General features: G+C 46.1%; 1 protein-coding gene across 1 annotated transcript; it reads left to right on the top strand.

The window, feature by feature from the left end:
* Positions 1 to 3,186: 3,186 nt before the first annotated feature.
* Positions 3,187 to 13,057, top strand: LOC100229546 (estradiol 17-beta-dehydrogenase 11). Its single transcript, XM_041715988.2, has 7 exons — positions 3,187 to 3,516; positions 8,308 to 8,415; positions 9,021 to 9,152; positions 10,465 to 10,571; positions 11,266 to 11,403; positions 11,682 to 11,798; positions 12,496 to 13,057. The coding sequence occupies exons 1-7, from the start codon at positions 3,307 to 3,309 to the stop codon at positions 12,581 to 12,583; spliced, it is 900 nt and encodes a 299-aa protein (XP_041571922.2). The 5' UTR covers positions 3,187 to 3,306; the 3' UTR covers positions 12,584 to 13,057.
* Positions 13,058 to 16,896: the final 3,839 nt, after the last annotated feature.

The following is a 16,896-nucleotide window of genomic DNA, read 5'->3' as shown; positions in this document are numbered from 1 at the left end:
ATCAGTGAGGTACAGGGCCAGGTAGTGCAACCCACGCAGGGGCCAGGGCTTAAAGGCAGTGCCAGGGCTAGGGGTGCAGGAGAAGGTTCCAGATGAGCTTTCACACAGCTCCTCGTCAGAAGCCAGGGGCCTGCTCTGATGGCATGGGAGGTGAAATCCCTGATGGTCTTTGGCCTGGGGTCCAAGAGAGCAGCAGCTGCTGACACACGGGTCAAAGACCCCCCCACAGCACACAGAATCTGTGCACCCACTTGTGCAACTCCCACCTGCTGCAGGCACTGCTGGCCCACAGCCATCCCAGGCAGGCCTGAATGCACTGCCACCTTCCACACAGTTGGAATCTGTCCTGTTCACCTGACCCTTTCAAGTTGTTGTGTAAAGAGGTTCTGTTCACCTGACCCTTTCAAGTTGTTGTGTAAACAGGTTCTTTAGAAAAGGGAGGGCCCTCACCACCCAGCCCCTCCTGCTCTTAGCTGGCAACAGGTAGAAGCACTGTTGACAGCTTAAAGAACATACAACTGGTTTCCATTTTGCCCATGGAATATTCATGTAACAGGACACTTCCCAGCTTCAGCTCTTGTGCTTCACAGTGCAAGATTCCTGCAGCTGAGACAGGAAAGGAAAAAGGGGGTTCACAAAATTCAGGACATTAAAAAAATGGTTATAAGCCAATCAAAGAATACTCAGGCATGGTTTCCATTTAAAAACAAAGTCAAAATGTGGGGGGTTGCATCCCTTCTTCTTTTGAGCTGCATATTGCCATCTTGCTACCATGACAGTCCTGTAACATGTGAGACACTTGAAGTCACATCTCTGTGGCTTTTTGATTATGTTCATTTCTAGCTATTCTTACCTAGTGAGGAGTCAAAAAGTCTAAAAATGCAGATGCTTCAGAAGTTCAAAAGACCTGTCAGAGCAAGCAGCATACCAGCCAAATAGTTTGTGCTTAGCACTTACTGGAACATAAGGGCTAAATCAGTACTTTACAGATTTGTAGGTACTTAACAGTTGTCTCTTGTATGACTGGCAAGTATTCTTAACTTCCCACCCAGCTTAGTCTCTCTTAGTACCCACCTTCCACATTTCTTCTGTTTCATGACTTGAATCCTTGCTCAAAGGAGTCACAGTCCAGTGACTCCACAGAAAATGTTAAAAAGACCCTGGAGAAAAGTCAGCATTGAATAGCTTGACCCCCTTTGGACTAGGGAAGGACTGGCTTCAGTCGGACACATCAGAGAAGATGCTTGCCTTCTCCTGGCACACCATTCCCACTAGCCCTGTATATCATTTAGATTCTGATGGCAGCATTAAATTGGAACAAAAATCCATCCAGGGGATGACTGCTCTTCTGAAGAGTCTGTTTCTTAGCATACTTACTACTAAGGAAGGGGAGACTCTAGTGGTTCCTTCTTTGCCGGATCTAGTCCAGAGCTCGGAATTACTGGGTAAGGCAATTTTTGCAGTACTCCATGTGAGGCTGTGGTTCTGTTCTGTGTCTTCTATGGCTGCAAATCTTTTGCTGGGCATAAAGAAACATATGCAAAAGCAAGGATTTCAGCCTTCATCTCCTGAAGACCAGACAGAATTGGGGCACCAAGCCTCCCAAGCTCTTCAGTTCTCTTTCTGGACACAGCACTCTGCTGAAGCTTAGCCTAAACTCTGGTCACGTGTGGGTGCCCAGCAGGAGTCCATGTGAGTAGGTTTCATGCAGCCACCTACAGCTAAGTCCCAAATTTGAAGAGTGGTACCTCACACCCTGGCCTAAGAACACCTTATGAGTCAGGTTAGTGACTCTGGCCCTGTGCTTTGCCTCCTGCTGAGATGTCTCTTGGAGTTGGTGTTTCCATGTCCTCCCTGCCTCCTTTTCCTTGGCCCCAGCACTGACTGGAGCCCTGTGCCAAGAAAATTACAGACACACTGAGCCAATTGGGGTCTGGCCCAAATGCTGATGTGTTAATTAAGCAGGGAACCAGGTTCCAAGAGAAAAGTAGTAAGCGCCTAGCTCGAAATCTCTGTGCTGGAACTGACCCAGTCTCCCACCCACAAGGTGAGCTGCTAGACCACCAGGACAAAAATAATGCTTGTCAAAAACCGTAATCTAAACTGGATGCAATTTTGGTCAGTTGTTAGATGTTTGGGAACCCTTCACACTTCGACAAGCAGCTCAAAAATATCCTTAAGTAAAATTATGAACATGACTGCGATACATCAGATTTTCTAACTGAAAAGTAAAGGAGTAAGGTCAGCAGTCCTTTCCAGGAAAGGCCATGAGTTACATTCATAGAGCTGAAAGAAACACCTTAAAATACTTTTCTCCTATTTCCTATAAGCATTCCTGTTCTGCTTAAGGTTCTGGATACTCCATTACATACAAATGAGTCTGAGTTGTGTGATTTAGACTAAATTAGATAAAAATATACCAATTCATGCAATTTAATGTCATTTTTCAAAGGACTTCTAGGAACTAAGCAGCTGAAGCATAAGATGGAGTCTAAGTATGGATAACTAAATAAAAGACATAGTTAGACAAACAGCTAGGCAAGAGCTCACCTGTGGAGTTCCAGAAGTTGAAAGGACTTGTCTCATTCAGCTTTCCTTAAGGGACCTGGAAGAGGATGGTGGGGGACAAAGCCTGCTGACCACGCATAGAGATGCAATGGAAAGAAGGACCATGAATAAAATTGCTCAAGGACCTCATGGCACTGAGCAACTCAACAGGCACAAAGCAGAAAAATGTAAAAGAGTTACAATACAGAGTTGAATGGACCTTCAAGATGCTCCTGTTAGTAAACTGGATGAGCAATTTTATTGTCACTTCCGTCCCTTTTCCACCTGCAGCAAATGACAAACAAGAACATGTTTTGCTGCTTCCTTGATACAAGGGCCTGAGAGAGGAACAGGAATGTACTGCCATATGTGTGGGGACAAACAAAGCAGAGAATGAGCAGTTGGGGCGACTGACAGATCAAAACCAAGGGCAGAACACAGAAGGGTTCGAACACTTCCATCGTCTGTGTTTCCCAAGAGGGCAGAAAACGCCCTAAACAGCCACATTTCTTTACCCACGTCCGGTACGTCCTGTTAGCTGCAGGGTTCCGCAAGGGCAGGTTGGAGTGCAGGCTGCAGCCCTGCTCACCCAGCGGTGACAGGGACCCCGGGAGCTCGGGGGGGACAGCCGGGCGGAGCAGCCGCCGCTGCGGGGGCGGAGAGCGCGCACGGAGACGGCAGCGGGTAAATCAGCAACCCGCGGGTCTCCTCCAAAGAGATTAAAGTTCAGTTCGGTCCTCGAAAGAGCTCCAGGAAAACATGAATCTGTTTCTGGAGCTTCTCCTGTTCCTGGCCACGCTCCTCTACTCCTACCTGGAGGCTTTTGTGAAGCTGTTCGTGCCTGTGAGGAGAAAGTCTCTCAGCGGGGAGCTGGTGCTCATCACGGGCGCTGGCCATGGCGTCGGCAGAGCGACCGCCTTGGAGTTCGCCAAGCGCCAGAGCAGACTGGTTCTGTGGGACATCAATAAGGTAAAGGGCACGCTCACGGCCTCACTCCGTGACCTCCGAGTCCACGGGGGATTTAGGGACGGAAGAAGGGCGGCACCACAGCGCAGCCCCATCGCCCAGCCCCTTCCAGCCCGCTCCCATCGGCTCCCGCTTGGCTCCTCCGGCTGGGATGCTGAGCGCCAGGAGAGGGTTTGGCCCCGCTTGCAGCAGAGGATGTGGGGTTCTGGTCCCACAGTCACTCGATGCTGCTCGGGAGGGAGCAGGCAGCACTCGGCAGAGCACCTGCGAGAGGGAAAGACGTGCTCGGGAAGCTGCTGGAGGAGCTGCTGCCTGGGCTGGCAGAGAAAGCCCGCTGAGAGCAGCAGGCTGTTTGCAGAGAGGAGCAGGTCTGCCTTCACTTGTTCACTCTGTAGCCTCAGGTGTTTTGTGTGCATTGCTGGGAGATGTGTTTTCTCTGCACCCCCATCCGCAGCATCACTGTGCCGGGCTGTGTGTGAGCCCGGCTGCCTGCTTGGCAGCTGCACGCATAAAGGACCTTGGCAAGTGGAGGATGGGCATATACAAATATGCAGCATGGCATTCAGAAGGGATCAAGGTAAAGTGCTGAGTGTAGGTGCAACAGGGTGGGTGAAAAGCTGGGATTTCTGTTTCTGACACGCTGGGTCAGCAAAGAAGCTAATTTTGTTATCCTGAGGCTGCAAAACAGACCCCAGCACTGGGCCCCACTGGCACGGCCTTCTGGCACCCGGGGATAAGGCAACAGCAAAATAATTTCTGCCCTGGCTTAGTAAGCTGATAGAGTAAGAGAGGGAAGATTCTGTTCTTTGTGTGTCAGATGCAATTCTGTAAGGAAAGTCTCTTTGCACTGTGCACAGTTGTCATGGATTGACCTTGGCTGCATGCCAGGTGCCCACCAAGCTGCTCTATCATCCCCTCTTCTCAGCCGGACTCGCTAGAGGAAGTAACATGGGAAATGATGACTTGTAGGATGAAATTAAGCAGTTTGCTAAAGCAAAGCTGAAAGACTGCACACAGAAGCAAAGAGAAAAAAAAAAAAAGTATTCTCTATTTCCCATCAGCAAGAGATGACTGCCCACATCCTGGGGAGTGCTTGCTCCGGAAGGCAAACATTGTAAATACCAGATGCCCCTCCTCTTCTTCGTCCTTTTTTTGGCTTTTATTTCTGACCTGTCATGAGATATGGAATATCCCTTTGGTCAGTTTTGATTAGCTTTCCTCCTTGTGTCCCCTCCCACACTCTACTCTTGGGGCAGGGAATGTTGGGAACACAGCAATGATGCTGCACCAGCACTGCTCAGCAGCAACCAAAACACAGGTGTGTTATCAACCCCTTCCTAGGAAACAGTGCAAAGTACAGCCCTGTGAGGATGCTATAGCGAAATGAATTCCATCTCAGCCAGTCCAAATATAGTTGTGGCTCTTCTCACACCCAGCATGTGAACACAGAAACGCACAGGGCTCAGCCAGGCCTGTTGCGTGAGCTCTGTTTACACTCACAGTGCCGCCTGCTGTGCTGTGATAGGCACTGCCTGCCCTCTTTCTGCTGCTACGTGTGCCTTACCAGTGTGCCTTACCAAGCCAAAGTCACTCTTGTTGCCACATTCCTAAGGCTAAGAGAATTGGGGTTGTTCAACCTGGAAAACAGATGGCTTTGGAGTGACTTAATTGCAACCTTCCAGTATGTGAAGGAGGCCTACAAAAACATGGAGAGAGAGTATATCCAAGAGCATGTAGTGACAGGACAGAGGAGAATGGCTTCAAACTGAAAGAGAGGATAGATTGGATATTAGGAAAAATTCTTTACTGTAGGATGGTAAAGTACTGAAACAGGTTGCCCAGAGAAGTTACAGATGCCTCATCCCTTGAAATGTTCAAGGCCTCTTGGGGCTTTGTCATTCTCTTGGACCATTGGTCCACTCTATGATCAAGAGAGGATCTTTCTGTTTCTGGCCTTTTTTAGGTGTTTCTTTTGCCTTAGGTGTTTGTTTCTGCTTCCACTGGAAAATGATTCCATGGAGGTGTGGCAACTTACCTGAGTTGATAACCTTGAATGGCAGGTCAGGCCGACATCAGTTGGCCTGTCTTGTGGACATTGCTGTGTGAACTTTTTCTAGAGCTTTCTGTGCCTCTGGGGTAATAGCCCTAGGAGAACTCAGGTCCTTTCCCCGTTTCAATAAATCAATAAGAGGGGCAAGGTCTTTGTTGGTTGGACCCAGCCAGGGCCTTACCCAATTTAAAGATCCACACAAACTTGTGGACATCTGCAAGGGTCTCGATCCTCAGTTTGATTTCTAATTTTTGAGGAACAATGGTCCTCTTTCCATCTCTAAGCCCAAATACTGCCAAGGTGGCATCTTTTGAATTTTCTTTTCCTGGAGCTTGAGCCCTGCAACAATCAACACATCAATCGTTAGGTCAAGCGCGTGGGTGAGTAAATCATCACTGGGGGCACTCACAGGGATATCATCTATATAATGATAGATGATGGCCTTTTCTGCAGCTGCATGCACCGGGGGCAGTAAAGAAGAGACATATCACTGGCAGATCGATGGCGCGGCTTTCAGTCCTTGAGGAAGAACTTTCTAATGGTGCCTCTTCCTCGGGGCTCCCCCTGTTGATAGTGGGGACCGAGAATGTGAAACGCAGTGTATTGTGAGGGTGTAGGGGAATTTGGAAAAAACAATCTTTTGTATCAATGACAGCCATATTCCAATTTTGGGGGAGCATTGCAGGGGATGGCATACCAGGTTGGAGAGAGCCCGTATCTTCAATGACATTATGAATTTGTCGCAGGTCATGGGGGAGCTGCCATCTCTTTTTGTCAGCCTTCTGCATGACGAACACTGGAAAGTTCCACAGAGACATGGTCTCCACAATGTGATCTTTTTTCAGCTGTTCTTCCACTAGCTCCCGAGCGCCTTCAGTTTCTGTTTACTGAGCAGCCACTGCCCTACCCAGACTGGTGCATCTGTCTTCCAATTCAGTTTTTGGGTAGGGCGCTTTTCAGTGACCGCTGCCCAAAAATCCTGTGGAAAGTCTGGAATGTCAGTTGTGACTCCCCATTGGGACATTAGGTCTCTCCCCAACAAGGGCTCTGGATAATCTAACACAGACATAGATTTGCCAATTGTCTATTTGGACAACACTCCTAGATTGTAGCGCCAATTGCATGCCCCTATACCTTGAACATGACCAGCCACATTTTGGAAAGGTCAATGTGCTACCCAATCCTGTGCTGGGATTAATGTGCAGTCCGTGCCTGTGTCTACGAGCATTTCAGTGCGTTTGGACCCCCCACCCCCTCTGACATCACACCAGATTTTGGGTTTGTCCTTCCCAATAGCTTGGACCCGGGAGACTATGGGCCCTTGTTTTTAGTACCTTCAAGTAGACTCGGCGCCAGGACAGCCTGTGCTACAATCTGTCTTTTGGGAAGAAATAGGGGTGGGTGGGAACAGTGCAGCCAGAGAACAAATTGCTCAGGATCTGATGTTATCATTCCTGGAGCAATTTCGATCTCTTGTGGTGTGTGTTTGGTGTCCTCAGTGATGATGTACTTACAGCGAATTTGGTGCCAAGTACACTGCTGTTGTGGGTTCACAGAGACAAAATGCCAGTCAGTGTCTTTGAGGTGGAGTGGTTTTGTCAGCTGCAACTTGAAAGGCTCATAGATAGAAGCTGTGGTTAGAATCGGTTCACTAAAGTCACAGCAAATGTTATTTGGTGTCACGTACGGTGGTAGACCAGCAGAAGTGGTCTTTAAAGCATCTGCTTCATTTACAGAAATTGGGATGTTACCATGCTCTTGGTCTTTTTCGCTTCCCCCATTCCCTTGGCCTGCTCTTTTTCTCTGTGTGCCTGGCAGGCAAGCACTCCTAATTCAGTTTTTTTCTTGCTGTTGACCCCCTGGGAGCACTTGTAGTTCTCCACCCCTGCTATTTTTAAATTCATCAAATTGCTTTTTCAGGGGACACTGGTTAACCCAGTGCCCAAGGTTCTTACAAAGCAGGCATGGCTTTATGGGGTCAATCATTGCTGGTCTTCACTGCTGCCCAGTGTGCCACTGTGCTGATGGAATGGGCGCTGGGCTGGCAACGGTGACGCTCTGTGGTGGTCTTGGCAGCAGCCTCAGTCTGGTGTCTTGAGCCACACTCATCAGAGGCACTTTCCTGTTACAAAACAGAAGCATATCTTTTAGTGTAGGGGGGCAGTTTTAAAGGTAAGCTTAAAATTGCAGCTCGACACTGGTCATTCGCATTTGCAAATGCCATTTCCTCTAAAACCTCTTCCCTTGCATTCTCTTTCTTAACTTGGATTTCAATAGCTCCGGTTAACCTTTCCACAAATTTCAAAAAAGGCTCTGATGGTAGCTGTTTGATCTTACTACATGGATCGAGAGGGCCATCAGGTTGAAGGGTAAAGAAGGCTTTTTCAGCTGCCTCTATGACTCTCTCAAGGACTACCACAGGGATTACTGCAGCTTCAATTGGGGCCAAAGACCATTGGCCCTCACCGGAGAGATGCTCAATGGTAATTGGCACGCCATTGGCATCCTTTGCTGTGTTTGGATCAGCATACAAGTCTGGGAGAGCCTCTTTCAGAGGTTGTTTCCATGCAAATTCCCATAGTTTGAATTCTGTAGAGGTTATGAGGCATGAAAAAAGCTGTTTTAAATCATGTGGGACTACTACAGTCCTACAATTGCTCAATCCAGGGACATCTTCAGCCTCTGCTGCTCAGCTGTGGTGAGGGGACAGCTGTGCACGGTGGCTTTCTCTTTCTCTCTTCCAGCACGGCATTGAGGAGACAGCAGCAGAATGCCAGAAGCTGGGAGCCACTGTTCAAACCTTTGTGGTGGACTGCAGCAAACGGGAGGAGATCTACAGTGCTGCAGACAAGGTGGGACAGCAGGGGCACGGCCAAAGGCTTTCCCAACCATGCTTGATTTCCAAAGAAGGCAGGAAAACTAGAGAAGGCGTGTTGCACACAAATTCTGCAAGCCCATGGAAGCTCTCCACTCCTCGCAGCTCCCTAGACACAGAGTGCTGTAGCATTCCCAAGATCACGGCCAGTCTCATCCTATTTGGGAGGCTCCAGCACATGCTCTTGTCAAGTTTGCTCTCTAGGGTTCCAGCCTCTGAAGGAACATAACACTGAGAACATATTAAATATTTTATTGTAATGGCTGTGGTCCAGCTGCCTCAAAGCAGTCTGTACCTCCGTGGTCCCAGTTGTGACTACATGGTCGAAACCGTGCAATCAGTTTGTGGAACACAATAAACAACACTGGCATTAATGAATGGGGAAGAATCAGATCTAAACCAGATTCCATGGCTCTACTGCAAAGTCCCTGCCACATCTGGAAATGTGGCATGATCTAACTCTCTCTTGAAGATGCAATGTTAAGAATTAAATTATGGTTCATCTTCCCCACCCTTACTTTTTTTTTTTTCCCTCTCCTGAGTGACACACACAATTTTGGGCTTTTGTTCTCTCTCCAAAAGGTGAAGAAGGATATTGGGGATGTGACTATCCTGGTGAACAATGCTGGTGTGATTACACCTGCCGACTTTCTCTCGACTCAGGACCACCAAATAGAAAAGATGTTTGAAGTCAACATTCTGGGTCACATGTGGGTAAGGGCCACCACCATCTATAGCTACAGTTTTTTGGGAGTGTCAGTGAGGATGCTTATTTAGACCAACCATCATTAGCATTGAATTAGCAAATGAACTGTTACAGCACAGGGGCACCCAAGCAGGTTGTGTGCTGGGAAACTGGAACGGCCTCTTGCTGATGTGAGCTGGCTGGTGACAGCCTCATCTGCAGCACACACAGAAGGCCTCTGTCAGGGGTGTCGTGGGGCTGGCAGGGTGGGAGGTTTCAGCAGTACTTGTTTGTGGCAGAAGAAAAGAGAAGCCTGTTCTAGTTAGGGCAAATTTGGGGAAAACCCTCTGGAAGGAGCCCCCAGAAAACAAACCCCCACAGCCCCTCCCCACCCACCTGGTTCGGGAAAAAATTTTCTCTGAGAGAAGTGGAAAAGAACCTGTTTATTTAACGAACAAAGCACTCCCCAGCACCAAAAAAAATTAACAACACCAGATGACAACAAAACTCTTTCACCACTCTGAAGAGATGACAAATCCAGAAAGTCTTTCCTGGGAGTGGTCGCCCAGGTCTGGATGCTGGGGATTGCTCTGGGCACTGGGGCTGGCTGCTGCAGATCACAAAATGCAGGATCTCGGTGTTTCTTGGTGTTTCCCAGATCCCAGTCCAGAGCAGGCTGGATGGTATTCAGGAAGAGGAAAGGAAAAGAAACAGTCCAGGGAAAGAACTGGACTGCTTAGCTAAACTAACTAGGAAGCAAAGGCAAAAGCAGAAGCAAGCAAAGCAAGCAAAGCAAGCAAGCAAAAGCCAGCCAGCCAGCCCTAGCCTTTTCTAGACAGCAGACCATGGGGGGAGGTGAACCGGCTGATAACAAGGCAAAACAAACCTTCACTTTCAGAGTCAGTTCTGAAAGCACAGAACATAATATCAAACATAAACAGAACACACAATTGGAGGTACAAACACCATAAAGTCACCCTAGGACAAAGCCATAGATTGACGAGTGGTTTATGGTGCGTGCTGGGGTGAGCCCCTGCCAGCACTTCTGCTGGCACCTGAAACCTTAAAAGCGGCAAAGGAAAGATGTGAAAGCCATCTCCTGTTTCTAGCCAACTGCTGAAGCCTTTGGAGAGCAGGTTGCCAGCTGCACCGCTGCTCAGAGAGCAGGTATCTCTGTGGCTCTGGAAATCTGAGGTGCTGTGCAGCTCGTAGCTTTAGGGATAGCTTTGGCCACCTAGTGAATAACACTGAGGGTCAGCGCTGCGTGTGCCTAAGAAAACAATGTTCTTTTCCTCCTTCCTGTCCCCTGCATTTTGCCTCTTGGTTTAAATGACTTCCAAGACCACGAGAGCTTTCCTGCCAGTCATGATGAACAACAACTACGGGCACATTGTCACGGTGGCTTCAGCAGCAGGTCATTTTGTGATTCCTTTAATGGTGGCATATTGGTAAGTGATTTTGAAATCAGCTTGCTTAATTTAAAAAAAAATAGTTGCCTCTTTTCCATCAGGAAGTATCAAGTAATTAGCTCTGATTGAATCGTGAGCAATGTTTGTATGAAAGAATAGCCGTGTGATATCTATTTTCTTTGGAATTCATTGCAACTTAAGGCCCACACCTATTTCTGTGGCAGGTCTTTTCTTCTCTACGTTTTGCTTGCATAATATCCTACTATTTCAAAGCAGACACAGTTGATTTGAGATGCTTTTGTGTGGTACAGTGAATAGTCAAAGGTTAATCTCCATTTCTACCCTGCCAATCCTTCCTAATTTCTGGCTTTCATGATGCATTCCTTCCAAGAATCTTCTCTCATGGGAAAAATGGGATGTGCATCGATTGACACACACTAGTTATTGTTTTCTAAGATTTCCTGATATTTTCCTCTCTTTTTTGTCTGCCTGTTCACGCCCTATCTGCTTTCCACAATTACTCCACAAGTTTCCCTGTCTTATCCAGCACTACAATCTGGCACAGGGGAAGTTAATATAGTCCTTGTTCTGCTTCTCAGATGGATTATAATATTTGGAGGTTTTTGCATCCTACCCTGTACTGTACGTATATGATTTTTTAAGCCATTTGCAGTGGTAGAAAGGTGGAAATAGGGCTTCTGCCTTCTCATTTGTACTTTCTCTCTTCCTGCAGCTCAAGCAAGTTTGCTGCAGTTGGATTTCATAAAGCTCTGACAGAGGAGCTGTCTGCCCTGGGAAAGGATGGAATAAAAACAACGTGCCTTTGTCCGGTTTTTATAAACACTGGATTTGTCAAAAACCCCCGTACAAGGTAACTCTGCATTCCTGCGTTTCCTTCTTTGCATCAAGGTACTGCATATTATCCCTAGCTTTACACCTCTGTTCCAACTGGCTGTATAACAACTGTTTGCATCATTGGCTAAAGAACATCTGCAATGTCCTTTAATTGTTGCTATAATTGTTGTTTAATTGTCTCTGTACTTGTTGCATTTGACTTACCTGAGTTTGTGCATTTGTGAAACCTCCTAGATCAGCTGGTGTTTTGTCACTTTTTATCACTGCAGCTCTTGTGTTTGCTTTCCTGTGTAGACTTGGAAAGATTTTGGAGATTGAAGAAGTCGTAGAGGCTTTGATGGAAGGAATAGTGACCAACCAGAAAATGGTTTTTGTTCCATCAAATCAGAGCATTGCTTTATTGCTTGAAAGGTGAGTAGGGCAAAAAAATGTATCAACTGTAACCTGCTGACTGTACCACCCTCAAACTTGTAAAAACTGATTCAAGATTACGTTGTATTTTAGAACATATCACAAGGTAGTTCATAATGCAGTGGTTCTTTACAGTGACAACAGCAGACATCATCTTGAAATTTTGCTGAGCCCTCACACAGGCCTTGTATTGAACCACTTGCTGCAGCTGACTGGTGTCAGTGCAGAGCTTCACTGCTCTACAGGCCACCACATTCTCTGAAACAGCAGCCCCAGCATAGCCCCAGAATGAGATGAGGACCTGAGTGTTTGTTTCTCCATGTCAACACCAAAAATTCAGAACATTGATGCTAGAAAATTGCTTTTAAAGAACTCTTGCAAAGAGTTCTTGTGTCTATGTTCAGTATGAAAACTTTCTGGATTCTGCAGCAGTATTGCAGCCTAAATCATGATTGGTACATAACTGTCCTGGAATTGTCATAAAAAGTGATGGGTGGGACTTAAGTTAAAACATGTCAGAGATTGATGAAGGCTACATGTCCTTAGGAAATATTGCCCAGTTTAATACAGAGTCTCAGTTCATATGTGTGCATGCATTCTGCTGCCAGACCAGCTCTTCCCTCACCTGCAGTTGACTCTTTCCCATAATTTAAGTTTCTATTTCCACTATTTAATTTCATGTTGCTCTCTCTTTCAGGGTTTTTCCAGAACGTGCCATGAACCTTCTGAAGAAGATATCTGAGGTCAAGTTTGATGCAGTCATTGGGCAGAGAAGCACCCAGTGAAAAACAAGAATTTATTCTCATTTCCCAGAGGCACCAGTGAAAACATAACATGTGCTGAGCATAGTTCAGCTGGCTTGATTGAGAACAGAGCTCAGGCAGGTGCTTCCAGGCCACCATTCCCAGGCACACCTAAGGGCTTATCCCACACCTGCAGCTGGAACACACCTGCATAACAGGGAGTGTTAGCAAAGCAGTGATGCAGCTCTAGAAGGGCTGCTTTTAATGTACATCCCATCACCTTTGTCTCATTGTGCTGAGGCAGGCAGGAATTCCCACAAAGGTGGGTAGCCTGTTTTCACCTCAGTTTGTATTTTTGAATTATAAAATGCTCTAATGAATACCTAATTTCCCATATTTTTGTAGGAAATACCTGAAATAATATAGGTGTATATGTAATATACCTAATTACATTGATAATCAGTTATGCATTTGCACCATCAATATGCCTTTATATGAATAAATGCTGTTCTTTAATGCAAGGACCACAGTGTCTCTTGGCAGTGAAAGTCATAATCAGATCCTAGAGATGTATTTAAGGTCAAGGAATACACCTTTCCCTGTATCGTTGCTCACACTGCTCCTCTGCACTTTCCAGACATCTTTAAAACACCTTCTCATGAAAACAGTGCAGTATTTCTCTGCAAATGACTGGGTGCCACAAGTGAAGCCCACACAGGCACCAGGCCAAGGCTAGGGGTGCAGGAGAAGGCTCCAGATGAGCTTTCACACAGCTCCTCGTCAGAAGCCAGGGGCCTGCTCTGATGGCACAGGAGGTGAAATCCCTGATGGTCTTTGGCCTGGGGTCCAAGAGAGCAGCAGCTGCTGACACACGGGTCAAAGACCCCCCCACAGCACACAGAATCTGTGCACCCACTTGTGCAGCTCCCACCCGCTGCAGGCACTGCTGGCCCACAGCCATCCCAGGCAGGCCTGAATGCACTGCCACCTTCCACACAGTTGGAATCTGTCCTGTTCACCTGAGCCTTTCAAGTTGTTCTGTAAACCAAGGTTCTTTTTCTTCAGAAAAGGGAGAGCCCTCACCACCCAGCCCCTCCTGCTCTTAGCTGGCACCAGGTAAATGTTTTGCTGGCATCAGCATGAATAGTTGCTAGATGAGCTAAATGGCACAAAAATAGTTTCCTTTTTGCTCATGGAACATTCTTGTAACGGGACACTCAGGGTGAGTGAAGCTCAAGTTCCCAGCTTTGGATTTTCTGCTTCATAGGGAAAGCAAAAAGAAAAGAAAGAAAAGGTTAGCAAATTTTGAAGGATTAAAAAAATCCAAAAAGTTCAAAGTCAATTAAGGAGTGTTTAGATGTGGTTAGTATTTAAAACCAAGGCCCTCCAACCCCCAAAGCATTCTAGAGAAGTATGCTTTGTCCTCTGAAGGATAAAGGAGTACAATTTGCATACATTTTTAATAAGCTATTTTGTAAGTCTCATTTCCCTGCCTCAGTGGCATCCCCCAAATCCGAGAAGAGTGACTTAGTGACTTTTGTCTACTCATGCTCAGCCCTTTCTGAGACGACAGACCTGCCGCAACTGAGAGCTACTTGCTCTTCTCCGTGTTGCTTGAGTTTCCAAATCTTCTGCTTGGCATAAAAACCGGACAAAAACCAAGAACTTAAGTCTTCATCTCCTGAAGACCAGACAGAATTGAGGCACCAAGCCTCCCAGGCTCTTCAGTTCTCTTTCTGGACACAGCACTCAGCTGAAGCTTAGCCTAAACTCTGGTCACGCGTGGGTGCCCAGCAGGAGTCCATGTGAGTAGGTTTCATGCAGCCACCTACAGCTAAGTCCCAAATTTGAAGAGTGGTACCTCACACCCTGGCCTAAGAACTCCTTATGAGTCAGGTTAGTGACTCTGGCCCTGTGCTTTGCCTCCTGCTGAGATGTCTCTTGGAGTTGGTGCTTCCATGTCCTCCCTGCCTCCTTTTCCTTGGCCCCAGCACTGACTGGAGCCCTGTGCCAGGAAACCTACAGCACCACTGAGCCATGCAATTTGGGGTCTTGCCCAAAAGGTGATGCTGTTAATTAAGCAGGGAACCAGGTTCCAAGAGAAAAGTAGGAAGCACCTACTTCTTAATCTTTGTGCTGGAGTCAGCGTAGTCTCCTGCAGACGTGATAAGTAACAGCTCAGTTAAATGCACCGTGATTTTGGCTAGAGGTCTGTGGAGCTCCTTCCTCAGCTCCTCCGGCTGTTCTGCTTTTAAAAAGTCCTGAGGAAAACACTGAAAGAAGCGCAACCCTGAACACTACTGCTCCACAGGAAGCATCTACATTGTTATCCCTATATCCTGAAAGTTTGTTAATGTGTGTTATAGTATAAGTTTAAGTTTGGTTTTGCAAAGAATTGACAATCAAAATAACATCTCAGTTTCTGGTACTGTTCCATAGAGCACTCTCCTTGCAACCCTAATTGTGACCAAATTGAGGGAAGGGAGTTGGTATGATAAGGGTCATGGCAGAATGTCTCCAGAAGAAGGGAAAATCAGAGGTGGGAGGCAAGACTGAATTGGGAGCTACCTCTGGGAAAAACTCTTGGGGCACCAAGAAAACCCTTGTGGTTCAAGAGGTGAGGATGTCAACTCATAGAAATGCTACTACTCATTCACTTTGGAGGAAGTGGAGGAAAAACTTGTGAGAAGTGTTACTATCCCTTGTATAGAGGAGATACAGTAAGTGTATTAATCAGAGTACACACAAACATGAATCCCGAGTGTATCGATCACTCCCAGTTAACAACCTGTAAAGAAGAAAACAAAATATATTGGATAGCTAAAAATATTGCAAACCCAAGCCAGAGGATGTCAGGAGAGTGCCCTGTGAAAGAAAGACGGGTATGTTTTGAACAAGGAAGTGAAACCAACTTAGAGGGAAGAGAGAGAAGTGCAATTTTTCAAAGGGAAAAGAAGTGCAATGGAAAAGACAAAGGGATAGAGAGGGACAAATATATGGTAAGAATATTTTTATCGATAATGGTGGAAAAGCTTACAAAAGAATTTAATTTGACTGATTGTTGAATGTGCAGGGGGACACACTTAAGTGAAATTTGGTCATGAGATGGTATCAGTTTAGGTCCTCTAGACATTCTAAAATGGATTGCATCAAGAAAAAGCATGGTAGTACCCAAAAGAAGGGAAGGAGAGTGGAAGCTAAAATCAACAATAATAGGGGAAGAGTGTTTATAAAGAAAAGGGAAAATGTATACTATAGAAGTAGGAGAAGCTCCATGTAAAAGATATCTAGCAGCAAATGACACACACACCAGGTGGATTCCAGAAACCCCCATTCATATTGGTCGATAGAATAAACTGAAAGTAGATGTGTATACAGTGAAAAAGAAAAAATGTTTGAATGCTTAGGAGATTATATTAACCCATTCCGAGAAATCTGAATGTATGTGCGAGCAGGAGCAGCACTATGCCAAGCACCACAATGGCACTAAAACCAAACAATGGCATCTTTGTGGGTTGAAGGCCTGATCAAACTATGATTGAAGTCAATCGGAGCCTTTTTGGTGGTTTCCAGGAGCTTTGGATGAGAGACACAATACATTACAAGCATAGCACTAACTCTCAAAGCCAGAAATAAGAGCACAAAGTTCCTCATTTAGACCAGCAGTCCACCCACTGATGACTTCTACCTTTTCACAGACCTTGCTTCAATCCCCAACACTTGTCTGAGCAAGCTGGAAGGTAATATTTCCTCCCTTGGCACTTCTTAGATGTCAGGCTTTCATCTTGAAGAGAACCAGTCTGGGGAAGTAAAGCAGCTGCCTGGCTGGACATTGTGGATATATGATGTAGAAACTCTGAGGCCAATAGGGAATATATGTGTACACTGTGATAGAAGGGGAGGGAAATCCACAAAACACAAGTCTGTACAGGTCACTTAGTACAATTCTAGCCTTCTGGAAACTCCACATGGAAAGTAGCATCTCTGCCACATACATTCAGGTTAGTACCTTTCAAAAGTACAGATGAACTTGAGGAAGCTTGCTTGAGATTTTTATGTTCAGAAAAAAAAAAACCAAAAAAAAAAAAAACAAAAAAAAAACCAAACCCAGAAAAACAGAAAAAATACATTGCTAAACAGGAATTTTCTGAGATGTATTTAGGCAAAACCTAAAATGTGCTGGGTTGATGACAACTAGTGCAATTTTTTTGATAAGCACGTCATATAATCAATTCAGCTGTTTGCTACTGAATTTTCCCTGCCTCTGGAATAAAAGGCACAGAGGTGTGGAATAACAACCCAAACCTGTCAAATATATTTGCGATAATAACAATGATCCCCATATTTTCATGGAC

This window comes from Taeniopygia guttata, chromosome 4, assembly GCF_048771995.1.
Source record: "Taeniopygia guttata chromosome 4, bTaeGut7.mat, whole genome shotgun sequence".
Taxonomy (NCBI): domain Eukaryota; kingdom Metazoa; phylum Chordata; class Aves; order Passeriformes; family Estrildidae; genus Taeniopygia; species Taeniopygia guttata.
Note: the sequence above shows the minus strand (reverse complement) of the source record. Positions and strands in the feature narration are given on the sequence as shown.

Bases quoted from the DNA above. Each gene is read 5' to 3' on its own strand.
- LOC100229546 (XM_041715988.2), top strand. From the start codon at position 3,307: ATGAATCTGTTTCTGGAGCTTCTCCTGTTCCTGGCCACGCTCCTCTAC. The intron at 8,416-9,020 runs GTGGGACAGCAG...TCTCTCCAAAAG, and splicing joins TCTACAGTGCTGCAGACAAG to GTGAAGAAGGATATTGGGGA. The intron at 11,799-12,495 runs GTGAGTAGGGCA...TCTCTCTTTCAG, and splicing joins ATTGCTTTATTGCTTGAAAG to GGTTTTTCCAGAACGTGCCA.